Source organism: Xiphias gladius, chromosome 19, assembly GCF_016859285.1.
Source record: "Xiphias gladius isolate SHS-SW01 ecotype Sanya breed wild chromosome 19, ASM1685928v1, whole genome shotgun sequence".
NCBI classification, from domain to species: domain Eukaryota; kingdom Metazoa; phylum Chordata; class Actinopteri; order Istiophoriformes; family Xiphiidae; genus Xiphias; species Xiphias gladius.
The window spans coordinates 10544277-10557816 of NC_053418.1; the positions used below are offsets into that span (position 1 = coordinate 10544277).

A 13540-nucleotide genomic window follows, 5' to 3' on the forward strand; every position below is an offset into this window, starting at 1 on the left:
AATTCATTACCAGACCGTAGTGTTACACATGCATGTTCAGCGTACCTTCTCGCAGTACCACCCAGCACTGACCCCTGCGTTGTCATGGCCAATGGTGACTCTGCTGAGGGGACTGAGGAGAGCAGCGATTTCGACATTAAAGATGTCTGTTAGGCCCCGCTCAAACTGTCCTCCCTCTAGAAAAACCTGGATCAAATATAGAGAAGTTGCGGGAAACGGTGGATCTTCTGCCGTAAGACAGATGCTCAGTTGTAGAGTGGTAGAGACAGAGATGCATCATGCTACCACCCAACTGTTACACCAAATGAGCGACAAGTCTAGAGAGCAAATTCAGGTAAGGTTAAACCTCAGGTCAGTCGATGAAGGTTATAGGGGGAATAGGAAAATCATTCTCTTCAGTCTTTGCACAGGAAGTCTCTGCTTAGAAAGGCGCAAAAAACAGTGAAAGACCTAACACATATCCTCCGCTCTGAATATGAGCTCTTACCTTCTAGCTGATGGTTTAGGATGAGATTAGAGTGTAAACTAAACTATTACAAAAACTAAATTGTTCCAAACTCTATCAACATTTTAAACAGCAGCGACTGATGCATTTGTTAGTTCAAAAACATGTATATTAGCATGTGCAATGTTCTGGTTGTGCTGTTTTTTATGATTTTTATTGTTTTTAATTGTTACCACTGCACTTTTATTTTCATTTTTTTATTATTAAGGGTTGTTCTTAAATCAGTGACATCAGGGACTGAGAACTGTGCAATAGTCTTTTACATTTGCCTGTTTTTAAGTTGGCATGTTGAATGTATATATGAACTTTGGCACTTTAATGCATCGGTTTTTATAAGGATGCTGTTTTGTATGTCTGGCAATTCAGGCTCTGTGTGGCAGTAACTCTGAGCCCAAGACAAATTTCCCCAAGGGATAATAAAGTATGTCTTGATCGCGATGTACCCAGAATAGATTTGACGAATTTCATACTCAGTGGTCGGAGTAAATAAACACAGACTGGGAAATTTGTTTGAAGGGACTGTTTTCATTTGCAGCATGAATGTGTCTGGGTCTTCGTTCAGGAATTCTGCCCATTGTGTTACATGTATACTGAGTATTCTAGATAATAAATTGTACATCAATATCCACCAGTGATGGAAAAACAAAAAAGCAGCACAGACAGAGACTCAAAGTTCATAAAGACAGTGTTTTCTTGACAAGTCGCTTTTGGGAAGCGAAGTGCAAAACCAACTAAGTAATGACCATTTATTGCCAAAAATTTCACCAAATTAAAACAAAACCATCAGTATTACTGCTAGAACAACAATTTTACTCAAACACTTGAGTAAAATTGTTTATTGCAGACCATCACTCCTTTTGTAAGGCAAGGTCTTTAGCTACTCTGTTTCACACAACTAAAAACTAGCCAACTACTGCTGCAGCCATTGTTCGTTAAATTAATTACAAGTTGTCTACTCTGTTCCTTGTATACGGTATCCTCTCATTACCTTGCCACTGTTCTTCAAGCCTTTTGAGCCGTGCATCACGATGTGGATTTTGGAGTTGGTCCCGGCACCTCGGATGTTTCCTGTCACAATCTGGACGTTGTACACAATACCTGGTGGGTACAGTTACATGTCAGGCTATCAGCGGGTCTGCCAGCGGGTCACTACGGTTCACGGCACCCATACTCCCTAAGCACCTGAGCAGGAACTAGATCAACCAGATCCAAGCATTGATAGTCTGACCCAAGAATTAATGATTACACGGCAGGCTTTTTGCAAAGCTGGAAAGAAAACACATACATCTTATTGGACTGTGTAACAAAGTATAAACCAACAAATTATCTTGGTATTAGAAGTGTTATTGTCTTACATCCCTTAATGCAATATTTTCCAGACCAGTCAAGCAGATAATTATTTCAAAATGACGCAAATAATTGGGAAGAAACAGAGCTAATTTTCATCCTTGCCATAATTGCATTCACTGACCTGAAAGATCAAGTGTATTTAAGCCAGTTACATTTCTCCAGGCTCATAAACATATTTCTTCCAACTTTCATCCTCACCTGTGGGCTGGCTCCCCCCAACCAAAACATCCCTCTGGATCTTCCCATCATCCTCATCGATAGCTAACCAACGACTAATTGGAAATTCATAGACTGTTTTGTTTCCCAGATCATCCACAACAACCTGTATAAGAAGGAAAAATAAGAAAAGAAGAATGTAATCATATTACTAAATACAGGCAAAATTAAATATGTAATAGTATATTTGCAACTAATCAATTTAATAACCTATGTTTTTACTTTGTCTCACCTAAGTCTATGGAAGTAAGAGGGCAAGAAACTTGTAGATTATAAGATTACACAGGCTTCAGCAGCAATGACAAGAGCAAAACCCGAGCTCAAATAATTTTGTTAAAAGATATTTACGCACAAATACATCTCAGTATAATCGTCATCACTGGGAACTTAAGATGGCAGCACAAACCACATCTGGACAGGAAATTATTATTATCGTTGTCACTGCTGATCTTTGGTGTCAGTCTGTGCTGCAGTAACCAACAAATCTACCGACTCATCTGTCTATTTGTTGTAAGGCAATCCCTTAACGGGGCATGGTTTCCCTTTACAAAGAGGCTTGAATGACCTCATGTGTGTCCCGTCTGTGTGTGTGTGTGTGTGTGTGTGTGTGTGTGTGTGTGTGTGTGTGTGTGAGCTTCTCTCAGTTGTGCACACTGTTTGTGTTGCAGGAGCGGGCACAGCATTCTCAGATGAGAAGACTGAGAGGAAATAGGAGGCTCACATGTCTTAAGTACCTCTGAAGAGGAATGACGAACAGTAAGACTCTAAGACAGAGGCTTTGTTTCAAGATAAGTTACTGAAAAACCCTTAAGGTACACATTATGTAACAAATGAAAGGTAACGCATGTCATTCTTTAATTATCTGTCTTGAGAACTGATGAAGGGGCATTGGTTTTGAGCATTGCATTTCCTAATTTCTAGGTTTCCTAAAGAAACGGTCTTGTAAACAATATCTGTCTCGTCTGTCTGTGTTTTACCTTGTCCACAAACCATCCTGCTGAGGAGCCTTTGTTATTATGGCCGATGGTGATCTTCCTCACTTTGCCAAGGTTGGGTGCCTCAATGGTGAACTTGTCCTCGGCACCTTTTTCAAAGTTATTTTTGTCATTGTCAAGTCGCCTCTCCCTAAAAAAAAAAAAAAGTACATTCATTAGCCAAAGTGAAAAAAACTGACTACATCAAAACTAGTATTCACTTTGGGAAAAAGTTATTTATTTGACCACATTTGTGAAGAGCCCATGTGGTACTTGTTGCACTGTTATTTACCTGTGTCTCCAAATTCCCCAAAGATATTGATGAAGACATCTGCGTCTGTTCCACTGCTTTTTACATCCGCAGTGAAAACACCAACCACATACTTATTATCTAGAAAATCAGGACCACAAGTTTTAAAGAACAGTTAAGAAAACAAACTTTACACAAAACTTAAAAACAGTATGTCAACCACACGCAAAAAACAAAAAGGATTTTAATTTTTTAATTGGGCCTGTTCATGCTGATTCACTCAATTAATCACTGGAGACACTGGGGATGCCACAAATATATATACTTATAGACTCATATCTGTCTATACATACATTTGGGCACGTCCATGGGGTCCATGCTGCCCAAAAGGTCTCTGATACAAAGGCCATCTCCCTCCGCCTTACTGAGCCAGTTGTTGCAAGCAAAGTAGAACCTCAAGTGAGGCCTAATCACATCCGTCACCACCACTCTTTCCAGGAACCAGCTGGGGTTCAGGCCGGTGTTGTCATGCTCAATCCTGGAGCAACCGAAAAATAACATCTCGGTAAATTAGTCTAATTCTTCTTACAAATGAATATGAATAACTAACCCCCTAAGTCTGGTCCAAATTCCAAAATGTCTGGCCTAGGTCAACCTAGAAGCTCTCAATATCTGACCTGTGCTATGCTGAATAGCATACTGAAAGACATTCAACAATGTGAAAAAACAAAAACTGCATCAGGGATTAAAAATGTCTTGAGTCTAACGCACCTTATCTTTTTCAAAGGTCCAACGTTGTGAGTTCTAATTCTGAACACATCAGTTTTGGCCCTTTCGAAGGCTGTGCGACTCCTGAAATCATAAAATGGTGAACTCAAACTCTAAACTACAAAATACATGCAAAAGAATCAAACAGAAAAGTGTTAGGTACATCTAGGAAAATGACGAAATATTCCACATTCACATCAGGTGCATAATGAAACATAAAAGCCAAATTGATGATGGCAAATTTAACACCAAAAGCACAGCACACAGTCTTTCACAACCACCACCACCACCACTGTATTAAGAAATAAGTACCTCTTTTCTGTGCTGTTAAGGTGGAGAAAAAACACACGTTTTAGTTCAAGCATCAATCAAATGTGGGGTCTAACTGGCTAATGTTGTAACTGAGGCCTCTGGCAAGAGCTGTGCAATAAATAACTTAAACTTTGTTCTTTACTTAACCAAATTGTACAGATGACCTTACATCTAAATTCCAATAATCTGTGAAGAAGACTTACTTGCTGGCCAGGTGGACTTTGGGAGTGATGCCGTATTCTCCAAACAGAGTGACAAAGACGTTGGCGTCAGTGCCTGCTCCTCTCTCATCACCAGTGATGGTCACCACCTCATACACTGGAGGGTTTAATGACATAATACAAATGGAAGCAGGACACAGTGTATTACAAGGGACGTGTGGGCAGGATGGTAAGGTGCAGCAGTAAACATATAGGGTGATGTAGGGTGCGCCATGGATGGATTATGAGACAACGGGCCCTTGGGCACAGACATGGAAAAGCCCCCCCAGCACTCCTACATAGGCGCAAGACCCCAGACTGAAAGAGACACAAAAAGACGACTAACAACAAGCCGGCAGACATTTCTTCCATATCTGTAGTCTGCAGTCACTGTGGTCGTTTTGTGCCTCTTTGTAGTTGTTTTGTGTCTCTTTGTAGTCATTTGATCGACTTTCAAACAAGGAATGTTAACTTTGAAGTCAGTTCAAATAGAGACTCTGGCCCAGGGGCCATTTAGTAATCCATCGATATATATGGTATGTACAACCATGTGTTTGTATGTGTTTTAGTACTTCTATTCTTATGAGAAAAAGGGATTTTTTTAAAACTCCTTAAAAAAAGGACTTTGTTCAAGTCCACCTGGCCTTGCACACCCACACAGGTGTTTTCAGTCATTCTAAATTATTATGCCACATTCAGGCCCTGTCGTTGAAAATGTAAGATATCAGGAATTTCTACCAACAATATCAACAAACTGTTGCAGAATTGCTGCAAATGCAAAACAACTGTGAGTTACATCAACATAAAATCCAATATTAATACTAATACAATCTATTCAGCTAATTTTAGAGGAGCTATACACTTTGTATGTATCTGGTTTTCATTTGGTAATGAATGGCTGCAACAAAAGTAGCTAATTTAGGCTATTTGTCTGGTGTGACTACAAGGTTAGCACTAGGGCTAACCACCTTGGAATAATGCTTGAACACTCCAAAGTCAGAATAGGGGGGGGTCTCTTTTCCAGACTCAATGTACTCATGTGAAACATTAAGATCTAAAGTTGTTGCACCTCAACACATGCACTTACACAGGTGCAGCAAGAGTCAGAGTCAGTGATGTAGACACAGCCTGTCAGTCCTAAGAAGAGCCTTTTCAGGCAAAGGAAGTGAAAACACCTGTGTGGGTGGAAGGTGAGTCAAGATCAATAAATCAAGATTTATTACCTCAATAAAAGTAAGAGCTAGTGTCATGGGTTGTTAAGGAATGTATTCATGGGTTGGAGGAAGTAGAAATGAGTGTTTTTCATGTGTTTTGTGCAGGTTATTAATGGATAACTAATGTGAAAGGCCCATTAAATTAAATTAACAAACTCAAAATTTAAAAAAAATCACCTTAACTGACAACTACCTTAAATTTGACTCATTCTGTTAAATTCTACTCTTATTTCTAAATCAAACGGGTTACTCAAATACTTTTTCTTGCTCCATTGGCAAACACTATGTCCATCTGAATATACCCTCAAACTCTAAATACCCTTAAATAGGAGATACTCATAACAATGCACTTTGAATGGCAAGTTTCAGTCAACTGGAATTTTTCATATTATAAGTTAAGAAATGAAAACTTAAGTTTTTTTGAAGTTTTTTTTTTTAATTAAAGCATTCTCTCCTCCATTTAACACGTAACTAATTATAAATGGATTTTGCAAAAATTAAGGAGAAAATATTTGTGTTTATTGTTTATGTAATCATAAAAAAAAAAGTATATATAGGTAGGTTTAGTTTTAATTGCCTTGATTCCACTATGATGAAGGATTTGGGAAAGGGCTAATATTTAATAGTTAATTTTGGATTAGTGTATGGAGTCTTTTAATTGGGGTTTTTACATTTAACAGTGAGAGGCAAAAATGAACTTCAGTGGATATGAAGCCACCCTGTGCAAAGATTGATGACTGACAGGTGTCATATAGCCATAGGCTGAAGATAACATACTGGCGGCACATGGATACCACTTACTCAGTGTAATGTTACCATGAACATCAAACTAAAGCATGGGCACATTACCACTGGAGCCACTCAGAACCATGTAACTGCAGTCAAGGATTCAGCTCTCCTCTGGGTGTCAGATGTCTTCCCTCAAACAGAACTTACATCAAATTGTTCTTGAATTAATGTCATGCTCTCTCTGTGAAGAGCATTTTTATTGCGTCACTTCCTCAGCGTCCCTTCTGTACATTTCACAGGTTGAGATTAAAAAAACTCTGCAATTACCTTTCTTTTTGTGATACTCATCCTCGTAGTTCTCCACTTTTTCTGGGTTGTAGCTCCGAAGCTCGTTCTCATAGATTTCAACGTAATTTTCAGCCTTCTTCTTCTTGCCTTTAGTCTTCTTGGTGTCTTCATCACTATCCCCCTTCACCAAACCTTTCTTAATTTTTTCTTTCTTTTTCTTTTTCCCCTCCTCTTCATTCCCAGCTGCTGGTTCTTCCTCTTTCTCCGAGTCCTTGGATTTTTTGTCTTCTTTGGATCTCTTATCCTTCGAACCCATCTTGTCTTTGACTGAGGACTTCTTCGAGTCTTTCTTAGTGGTCTCAATCACATCAGGGAGCTTTTCCCCTCTCTTTTTACTTGTGGAATCATTTTCAGTATCTTTATCATCTGTATTCTGCGACTCATTGCCCAACTCATCCCCGCTGTCATCTTTGGATTTCTTCTTCTTATTCTTGACCTTTTCTTTATCTCTTCCCTTTTGCTTGGTGCTCCTCACATCAGGCCCTGATATGTCTGAATCGTATCCTTCTTCATCGCTGTCTTTAAACTTCTTCTTCTTCTTCTTCTTCGCTCTTTCATTCTCTGACTCACTCACCTGCTTACCTTTCGTCTTGGGCTTTGGTTCCTGATCCTCCGAGTCCTCATCATCAACATCTTTGCTTTCCTCCTCTCCTCTCTGTGTTGTTTTTTTCTTTTTTACTGGCATCTTTAATTTATTTACTTCCTTGTAACCGTAACCGATTCCCGTGTGTTCCGGTGAAACTTGATTAAACTGACCCGTGACTGTGCGATAGTGACCCACTGGCGGGACAGGTCTGAGTCAGAGCTCACGGACTGCTGTATGGCAGGCAGATGGGGAAGCCCCACTCTGCTGGTTATCCTGACCTACAACGGCAGCAGATACCTCATTTAAAATGATAATCTGTTTCTTGTCACCTGACCAGAGGAGGAAACCCTTCCTGGGAATGGAGAGCTGCTAGAAAAATCCAAATAGGTATCGTAGTTAACCCCCTTTTGAAAAAGTTAAACTGCTTACAGCTGTCTACTTAAAAGTGGGATGCTTCTTTATGTTTATGGTTGAGTGATAATGAACAGAATAAAAAGAAACACAGACATGTAAACACAGCTGGCCTGAGCCTGCAGAAGCACACAATCCAAGTGGATGATGAAGACCTCCAAACAAACCAATTATAAATGTAAAATCTCCTTAGGGTTTTTTCTGGTCAATTTTTGTCACGATTCAAGCCTTCACGTTTGTTAAAAACTTGATTTTATTAATTAAATTTAACATATAATAAGACAACTTACAAACACAGAGGAGATGATTATTTTTGCATTATAGTTTCTGGTAGGATACCAAGAACAAAAAGTACTGGTTTCAGAGGTAAATCAACACCTATAATAAACCTCGTCCTTTTTTCTTTTTAAATTCTGCAATAATGCAAGACTTTGGGGCAAAACCAGAATATACCAGTAAAGTCCTCTATCAAGCCACAACCCCTCCAACAAGGACAAGATGAACCAGCATAGTTAATAATTTAAATTTTTTTCTACGGTTTATAAGCAGGTTTAGGGACGTTTATTGGTAATGGACATCGGAGATATTGATATCCCAGGAAAGTGTAAATCACGCTTTGTCTATAGAAATGTGTATCATGTCTGTGTGTTCAGGTTTTAGTGCGTTGCAGCACTAATTTACCTTGATCGTGTTGGTAGGTTTATTGTAACCAAACTACAATTAGTAAGCTGCTATGGTTTTCAGGACACCTGCATGCACCTGTCGGTTTCACCTCACACAGTATCTTTGCCGTTTCACAGTCTCTCCCTCCTCATCTCCTCTGCAAGCCTCCCACTCCTCCCTCACAGTTTGAAAACCTCTGGAATAGAGCCAAACTTCCCAGGAGAGAAAACTAATGATACAAAAGCAGCACAGATTATAACAACCTGTCCAACTCAGTTTTTACCCACCCACTTCAAGACAAAGTAGGTTGCAACATTCGCTACAAACGTTGCAGGGAGCTCTTTACATTCAACAGAAATAAATTGATATATAGAAGGAGGAAAATAATTTAATAATTAAAAAAGAGGTACATACACTATGTACAATCAATTTACTCAATAATGTTGTAGGTTTTAAAATTTGTAAGGGTCTTTGCTGCTTTTTCTTTTTGCAGGTTTGCTAAAAAGTTTGAACATATATGAATATCATAAAGAAAGAGAGTACAGTTGGTTGTTTTTTTTTTCTTTTATCTGACCATGGAATCTGACAAAGTTTCTAAACAATGGAATTAAAATATAACCTTTTCCTCCATTGACTTGTTCTCAAAATAAATCAAAATATCACTACCATGCGGCCCAATTCTCTTCAACAGAAAATTTTGCACGTCATTCCAAAATATTTTGGTGTACACATAGAATAAGTGGAAGATTGTTTATTTGCTTAATCCACCAAAATCACAGGAATAACTGATATTCAATTTAAATCTTTACAGAACAGGCTTTAAATTAAAGAATATATTGGATTAAAATTTTTTAACTGAAACCACTATAATTTTATTGTTAATACAATATTTGTCCATGCTTTTATAGAACGAGTACTTTTACTTTGGACACATTAAGTACATTTTGTTGATGATACTTTTGCCCTTTTACTTAAAGAGGATTTTGACTAAAGTAACAGATCTGAATACTTCTTCTACCACTGACATTTAGTATGAGACCTTTACACACTATAAACTCCTGGGCAACCCTTTCCACCCTAGTATGATGAGGTAATTATATGCACGTGATAGTAGATAGTACAAATAAAAACTTCTGTCAAAATCATCGCAAAGGGATACAACATCACAATCAAACCAGAGCCTTCTGAACTGCTTATCAGCTGTAAATGTAATATTTTGGGCTGTGCAAATGAGAGATATCGTTTGCAGGTTCTTGTCTTTGTGTGTAATCTTCATGGCAGCCAGCAGAGGGAGACACCCTCATTTGGATTTGGTTTAAAAGTGAATTATTGTTTGCACCATCACACTTATTCAGCAGAGGATGAGCACTGGTTGCATCAGTCAGACTGTGACAGTCTTATCCAAAAAACCCACGGCTGGTTCCCCTCTTTCATGGATTTTCGAAAAAGCCCAATAGTCCTAAGTTGTTACACATTTAATGGAAACACTTCCATATACTCTCAGTACTCTAAACACAAAAAAAACACAACAAGAAAACCGAAAAAAAACAAAACAATTTTGTCTATATTCAAACATGTTCTATGCATTATGTGAAGCTTTTTACATTCATAAAATGTGAAAATTACATTCAAAAAGTCAGTGGCTTCTTCATCTTCTATTTACACTTTCTACTTACAGTGTGTACGGGTATGCACAGTGCAAAAGAACAAATGCAAAACAAATACAAAACACAAATACAATGACAAGATTCTGAATATATTTACAAACCCTCTGTGATATGTAAAGCTTTTTCCATTCAGAACAAAATGGTAGAAAATGTATTATTGTGACCGCCGTCTTCTCCACAATAATAATAATAATAGTAATAAAACGCATTTTTAAAAAAAGGCTTCATCCTGTATTCATTTTCTGTCTGGCCAAGTATTTTTGTCTCCACTTTCTACAATGTTTCCTTTGGCTGTACCGTAGACATTTTGCCTGGCATGATGTGTTCAGCCACAATGAATCCCTGGGATCTCTTCCTCTTCCTTGTCCTCATCTTCCTCCTTCTGTTTCCCTCCCCCTTCCTCCCCCTCTTTCTTTTTCTCTCTCTGCAATGATTCATCCAAACTGGGGGACCTAGCTCTTAACACTCTACTCTGATTTGGATTTGATGTTTGCACCTGCGTGTGGTTAGTGTGAACAAATTTAGTGTGTTATTCAAATGATTATGTTGTAATTTATGATTACAGTCTGATTTACCACCCAGAAATGTTTCTGTGTTTCTTAGTTATCAGTACCTCGGTTTTGGGTCAATGTATGTGTCAAATTCTACTTTTAGTGTTCGCCTAAATCGAACTGTTCCATAATGCAGTCACAATGCACACAGGAAAGGGATCCTTTAACTGTTTTTTGCAGATGTATTTGGACTCCAAAGAGTAGATTTAAAATAATCACCAAATCAATTGAAAGAAACAGCTCTTACACAACATGACAAAAATTGTTACACCAAGCAAAGTAATGTTTGGGTGATAAAAATGTTTGTAAAAGAGAGGACAGGCGATGCCCACTGACCTGATCTGTAACCTTTCTTGTAGATTGGAATGTTAGGTAGGGAGATTGACATGTTTGTAAGATGCATATCAGTGATGAAAGCAGGAAGACAGATTTCCATAAAGTCTTTCAAGATCTGTGTCCTGACAACCTAAACGGGCTGCCTTCAGCAAATCAGCAGAGATTTCAAGTTGTTTTTAGATTCATCCAGAGTGAAGGAAGTGTTTTAGACTACAGAGGAGTAGATAGGCTATCTTGGGTATACATGTCCATAGGGGCCAAATACTGGATTTCAGATGCAGCATTTATCTGTAGTTTCTTTGAAAAAAGATTCAGAGGCTTTGAATCCCAAAGCTCAAGTCATCAGTCAAACCTGTTATCATGCTGGGTTGTTCATTGGAGCAAAATGTAAAGGCTGCAGATAACCACTCAGACTTTATCTGTTCTTTCCCTGTTGGTTCAACAGAATCCTCTATAAGTTAAAATTGTGAAATCAATACCAAAATATTCTTAGTCTGCCTGATTCTGTGTACGTTATGTGTCTGTGTTGGATATTATTTTTTGGCCCTACGCATTTCTTTTCTATGATTTAAGCCAATTCCATTACCACTGACTGGACTGAATTTCTGCACAGTATTGAGCAAAATGCCAGTTATCTCATATGCATAGACAGATAATATAACAATAATAGGTGATGCTTTATTTTATAGCTCTGTTATTTCTTTATGATTTCTTTAAAGTTTCCTGGAGAGAATATTGTAGTTTGGTACTAATTACAGGTAAAAATAGAGACAAATTTCTGAGCTTGTTATTTTAGTTAATTCAATTAGTTGCGTTGAGTTTATTCTTGACTTTCAGATTAATTTACATGAAGGACATTACAAAATGTATTATTCATTTATGATTGATTTTTATTTTGAAAACAACTGGAAGTGTATCAACTGATCAATCACTTTTCTTTTCTTTTGCCTGTAATTTGTACCAAATTATGTATTTCTTTCTTTACAGGAAACGTCTCAGAGGAGAGTTTTTGTAAATAAATTGGGATCCAGAGGAGGGGCCAGACTAAGAGCAATTCATAGAACCCTGATGAACGGCTGCTTTTGGGAAAGTGTCACGTCACCTGGACCTTGGAAACCGGGGCCCCTTCCTGGACACAGACCTGGGAGGGGAGTTCACTGACGAGTTTCTGGTGGCCAGACCTTGATCCATGGGGCCCAGTCGGGCAAGGGCCGAAAAAATAACATAGGGCCGCCGCCCTGTGGGCCCAACACCTGCAGGGATAGGAATTGGGGTCGAGTGCTATGTAAGCTGGTTGGCAGGCAAGGGCGTGTCGATCCCTGGCATTGTAGACTGGTCCTAGGGATGTGGAATGTCACCTCTCTGGCCGGGGAAGGGGTGGAGTTGGGACAGGAGGTGGAGTGGTACTAACTGGATATAGTTGGAGTCTCCTCTTTGCACAGCACTGGCTCTGGAAACAAACTCCTGGAGAGGGGCTGGGCTCTCTCCTTTTCCGGAGTTGCCCAGGGTGTGAGGTGCTGGGCAAGTGTGGGGATACTCACGAGACTCTGGCTGAGCAGTGTTTGAGTTCTTCCAAGGTGAAGGTTGCCTATATGCGACTGCAAGTTGCTGGGAGGATCGCAGTTATGAGTATCCTACCTCCTTGGAATCCCTGGGCAGGGCCCTGGAAAGGGAACCACCTGGGGACTCTCTGGTCCTCCTTGGGAACTTCGATACTCATATGGGCGATGATAGCAAGGGAGGGTGCTGGAAGACCTGGTAAACACAAATGTTTAGTGACATTGGCCTTGGAATGCCTGACTGAGGCCCCTGTCACCAAGGTCTCCAACTCTCAGCTTCAGAAGAACTCTCATGCATCCCAGGGGAGTTTGGGCACATGGAAATCTGAGTGGGCCATGTTGAGAGCCTACATTGTGGAGTCAGTAGTTTGGAGCTGTAGTCAGAAGGTCATAGGCGCCGGTCATGGGAGCAATCTGAGAATCTGCTGGTGGATAGCAGTAGTGAGGGAGGCCATCAAGCTGAAGAAGGAGGCCTCTCCGGCATGCTTGGCCTGGGGGTCTCCTGAAGTAGCAGAGGGCTGCGGCTTTTGTGGACACAAAAACCTGGGTGTGGGAGGAGTTCGGAGAAGAACTTTCAGTTGATTTTGAGAAAGTTCTGGCGAACCATCAGATGACTCAGGAAGGGAAAGCAGGGGTTGGCCATGTTCAGCCGGAGAGGAGAACTGCCGACTCTGACTGGGGACATCATTTGGCGGTCGAAGGAACACTTTGTGGAACTCCTGAACCCAGCCAAAATGTCCCCTGAGGCAGAGTTCAAAGACTCGTGTGAAGCTTCACCTATATCTTTGGCAGAGGTTACCAAGGTGGTCAAAAAGCGCCTGAGTGGCAAGGCACCTGGTGTGGATGAAATTCACTTTGAGATGCTAAAGGCTCTGGACATTGTTGGACTGTCTTGGCTGAC

General features: G+C 39.7%; 1 protein-coding gene across 1 annotated transcript in view; it reads right to left on the reverse strand.

The window, feature by feature from the left end:
• Positions 1-7214, reverse strand: part of loxhd1b (lipoxygenase homology PLAT domains 1b) — a 29835-nt gene extending 22621 nt beyond the window's left edge. Inside the window, 10 exon segments of the mRNA XM_040155766.1 lie at positions 46-186; positions 1494-1603; positions 2054-2177; positions 3049-3196; positions 3328-3436; positions 3649-3833; positions 4067-4147; positions 4579-4693; positions 6846-6960; positions 7203-7214. Coding sequence (XP_040011700.1) covers positions 46-186; positions 1494-1603; positions 2054-2177; positions 3049-3196; positions 3328-3436; positions 3649-3833; positions 4067-4147; positions 4579-4693; positions 6846-6960; positions 7203-7214 — 1140 coding nt within the window.
• Positions 7215-13540: the final 6326 nt, after the last annotated feature.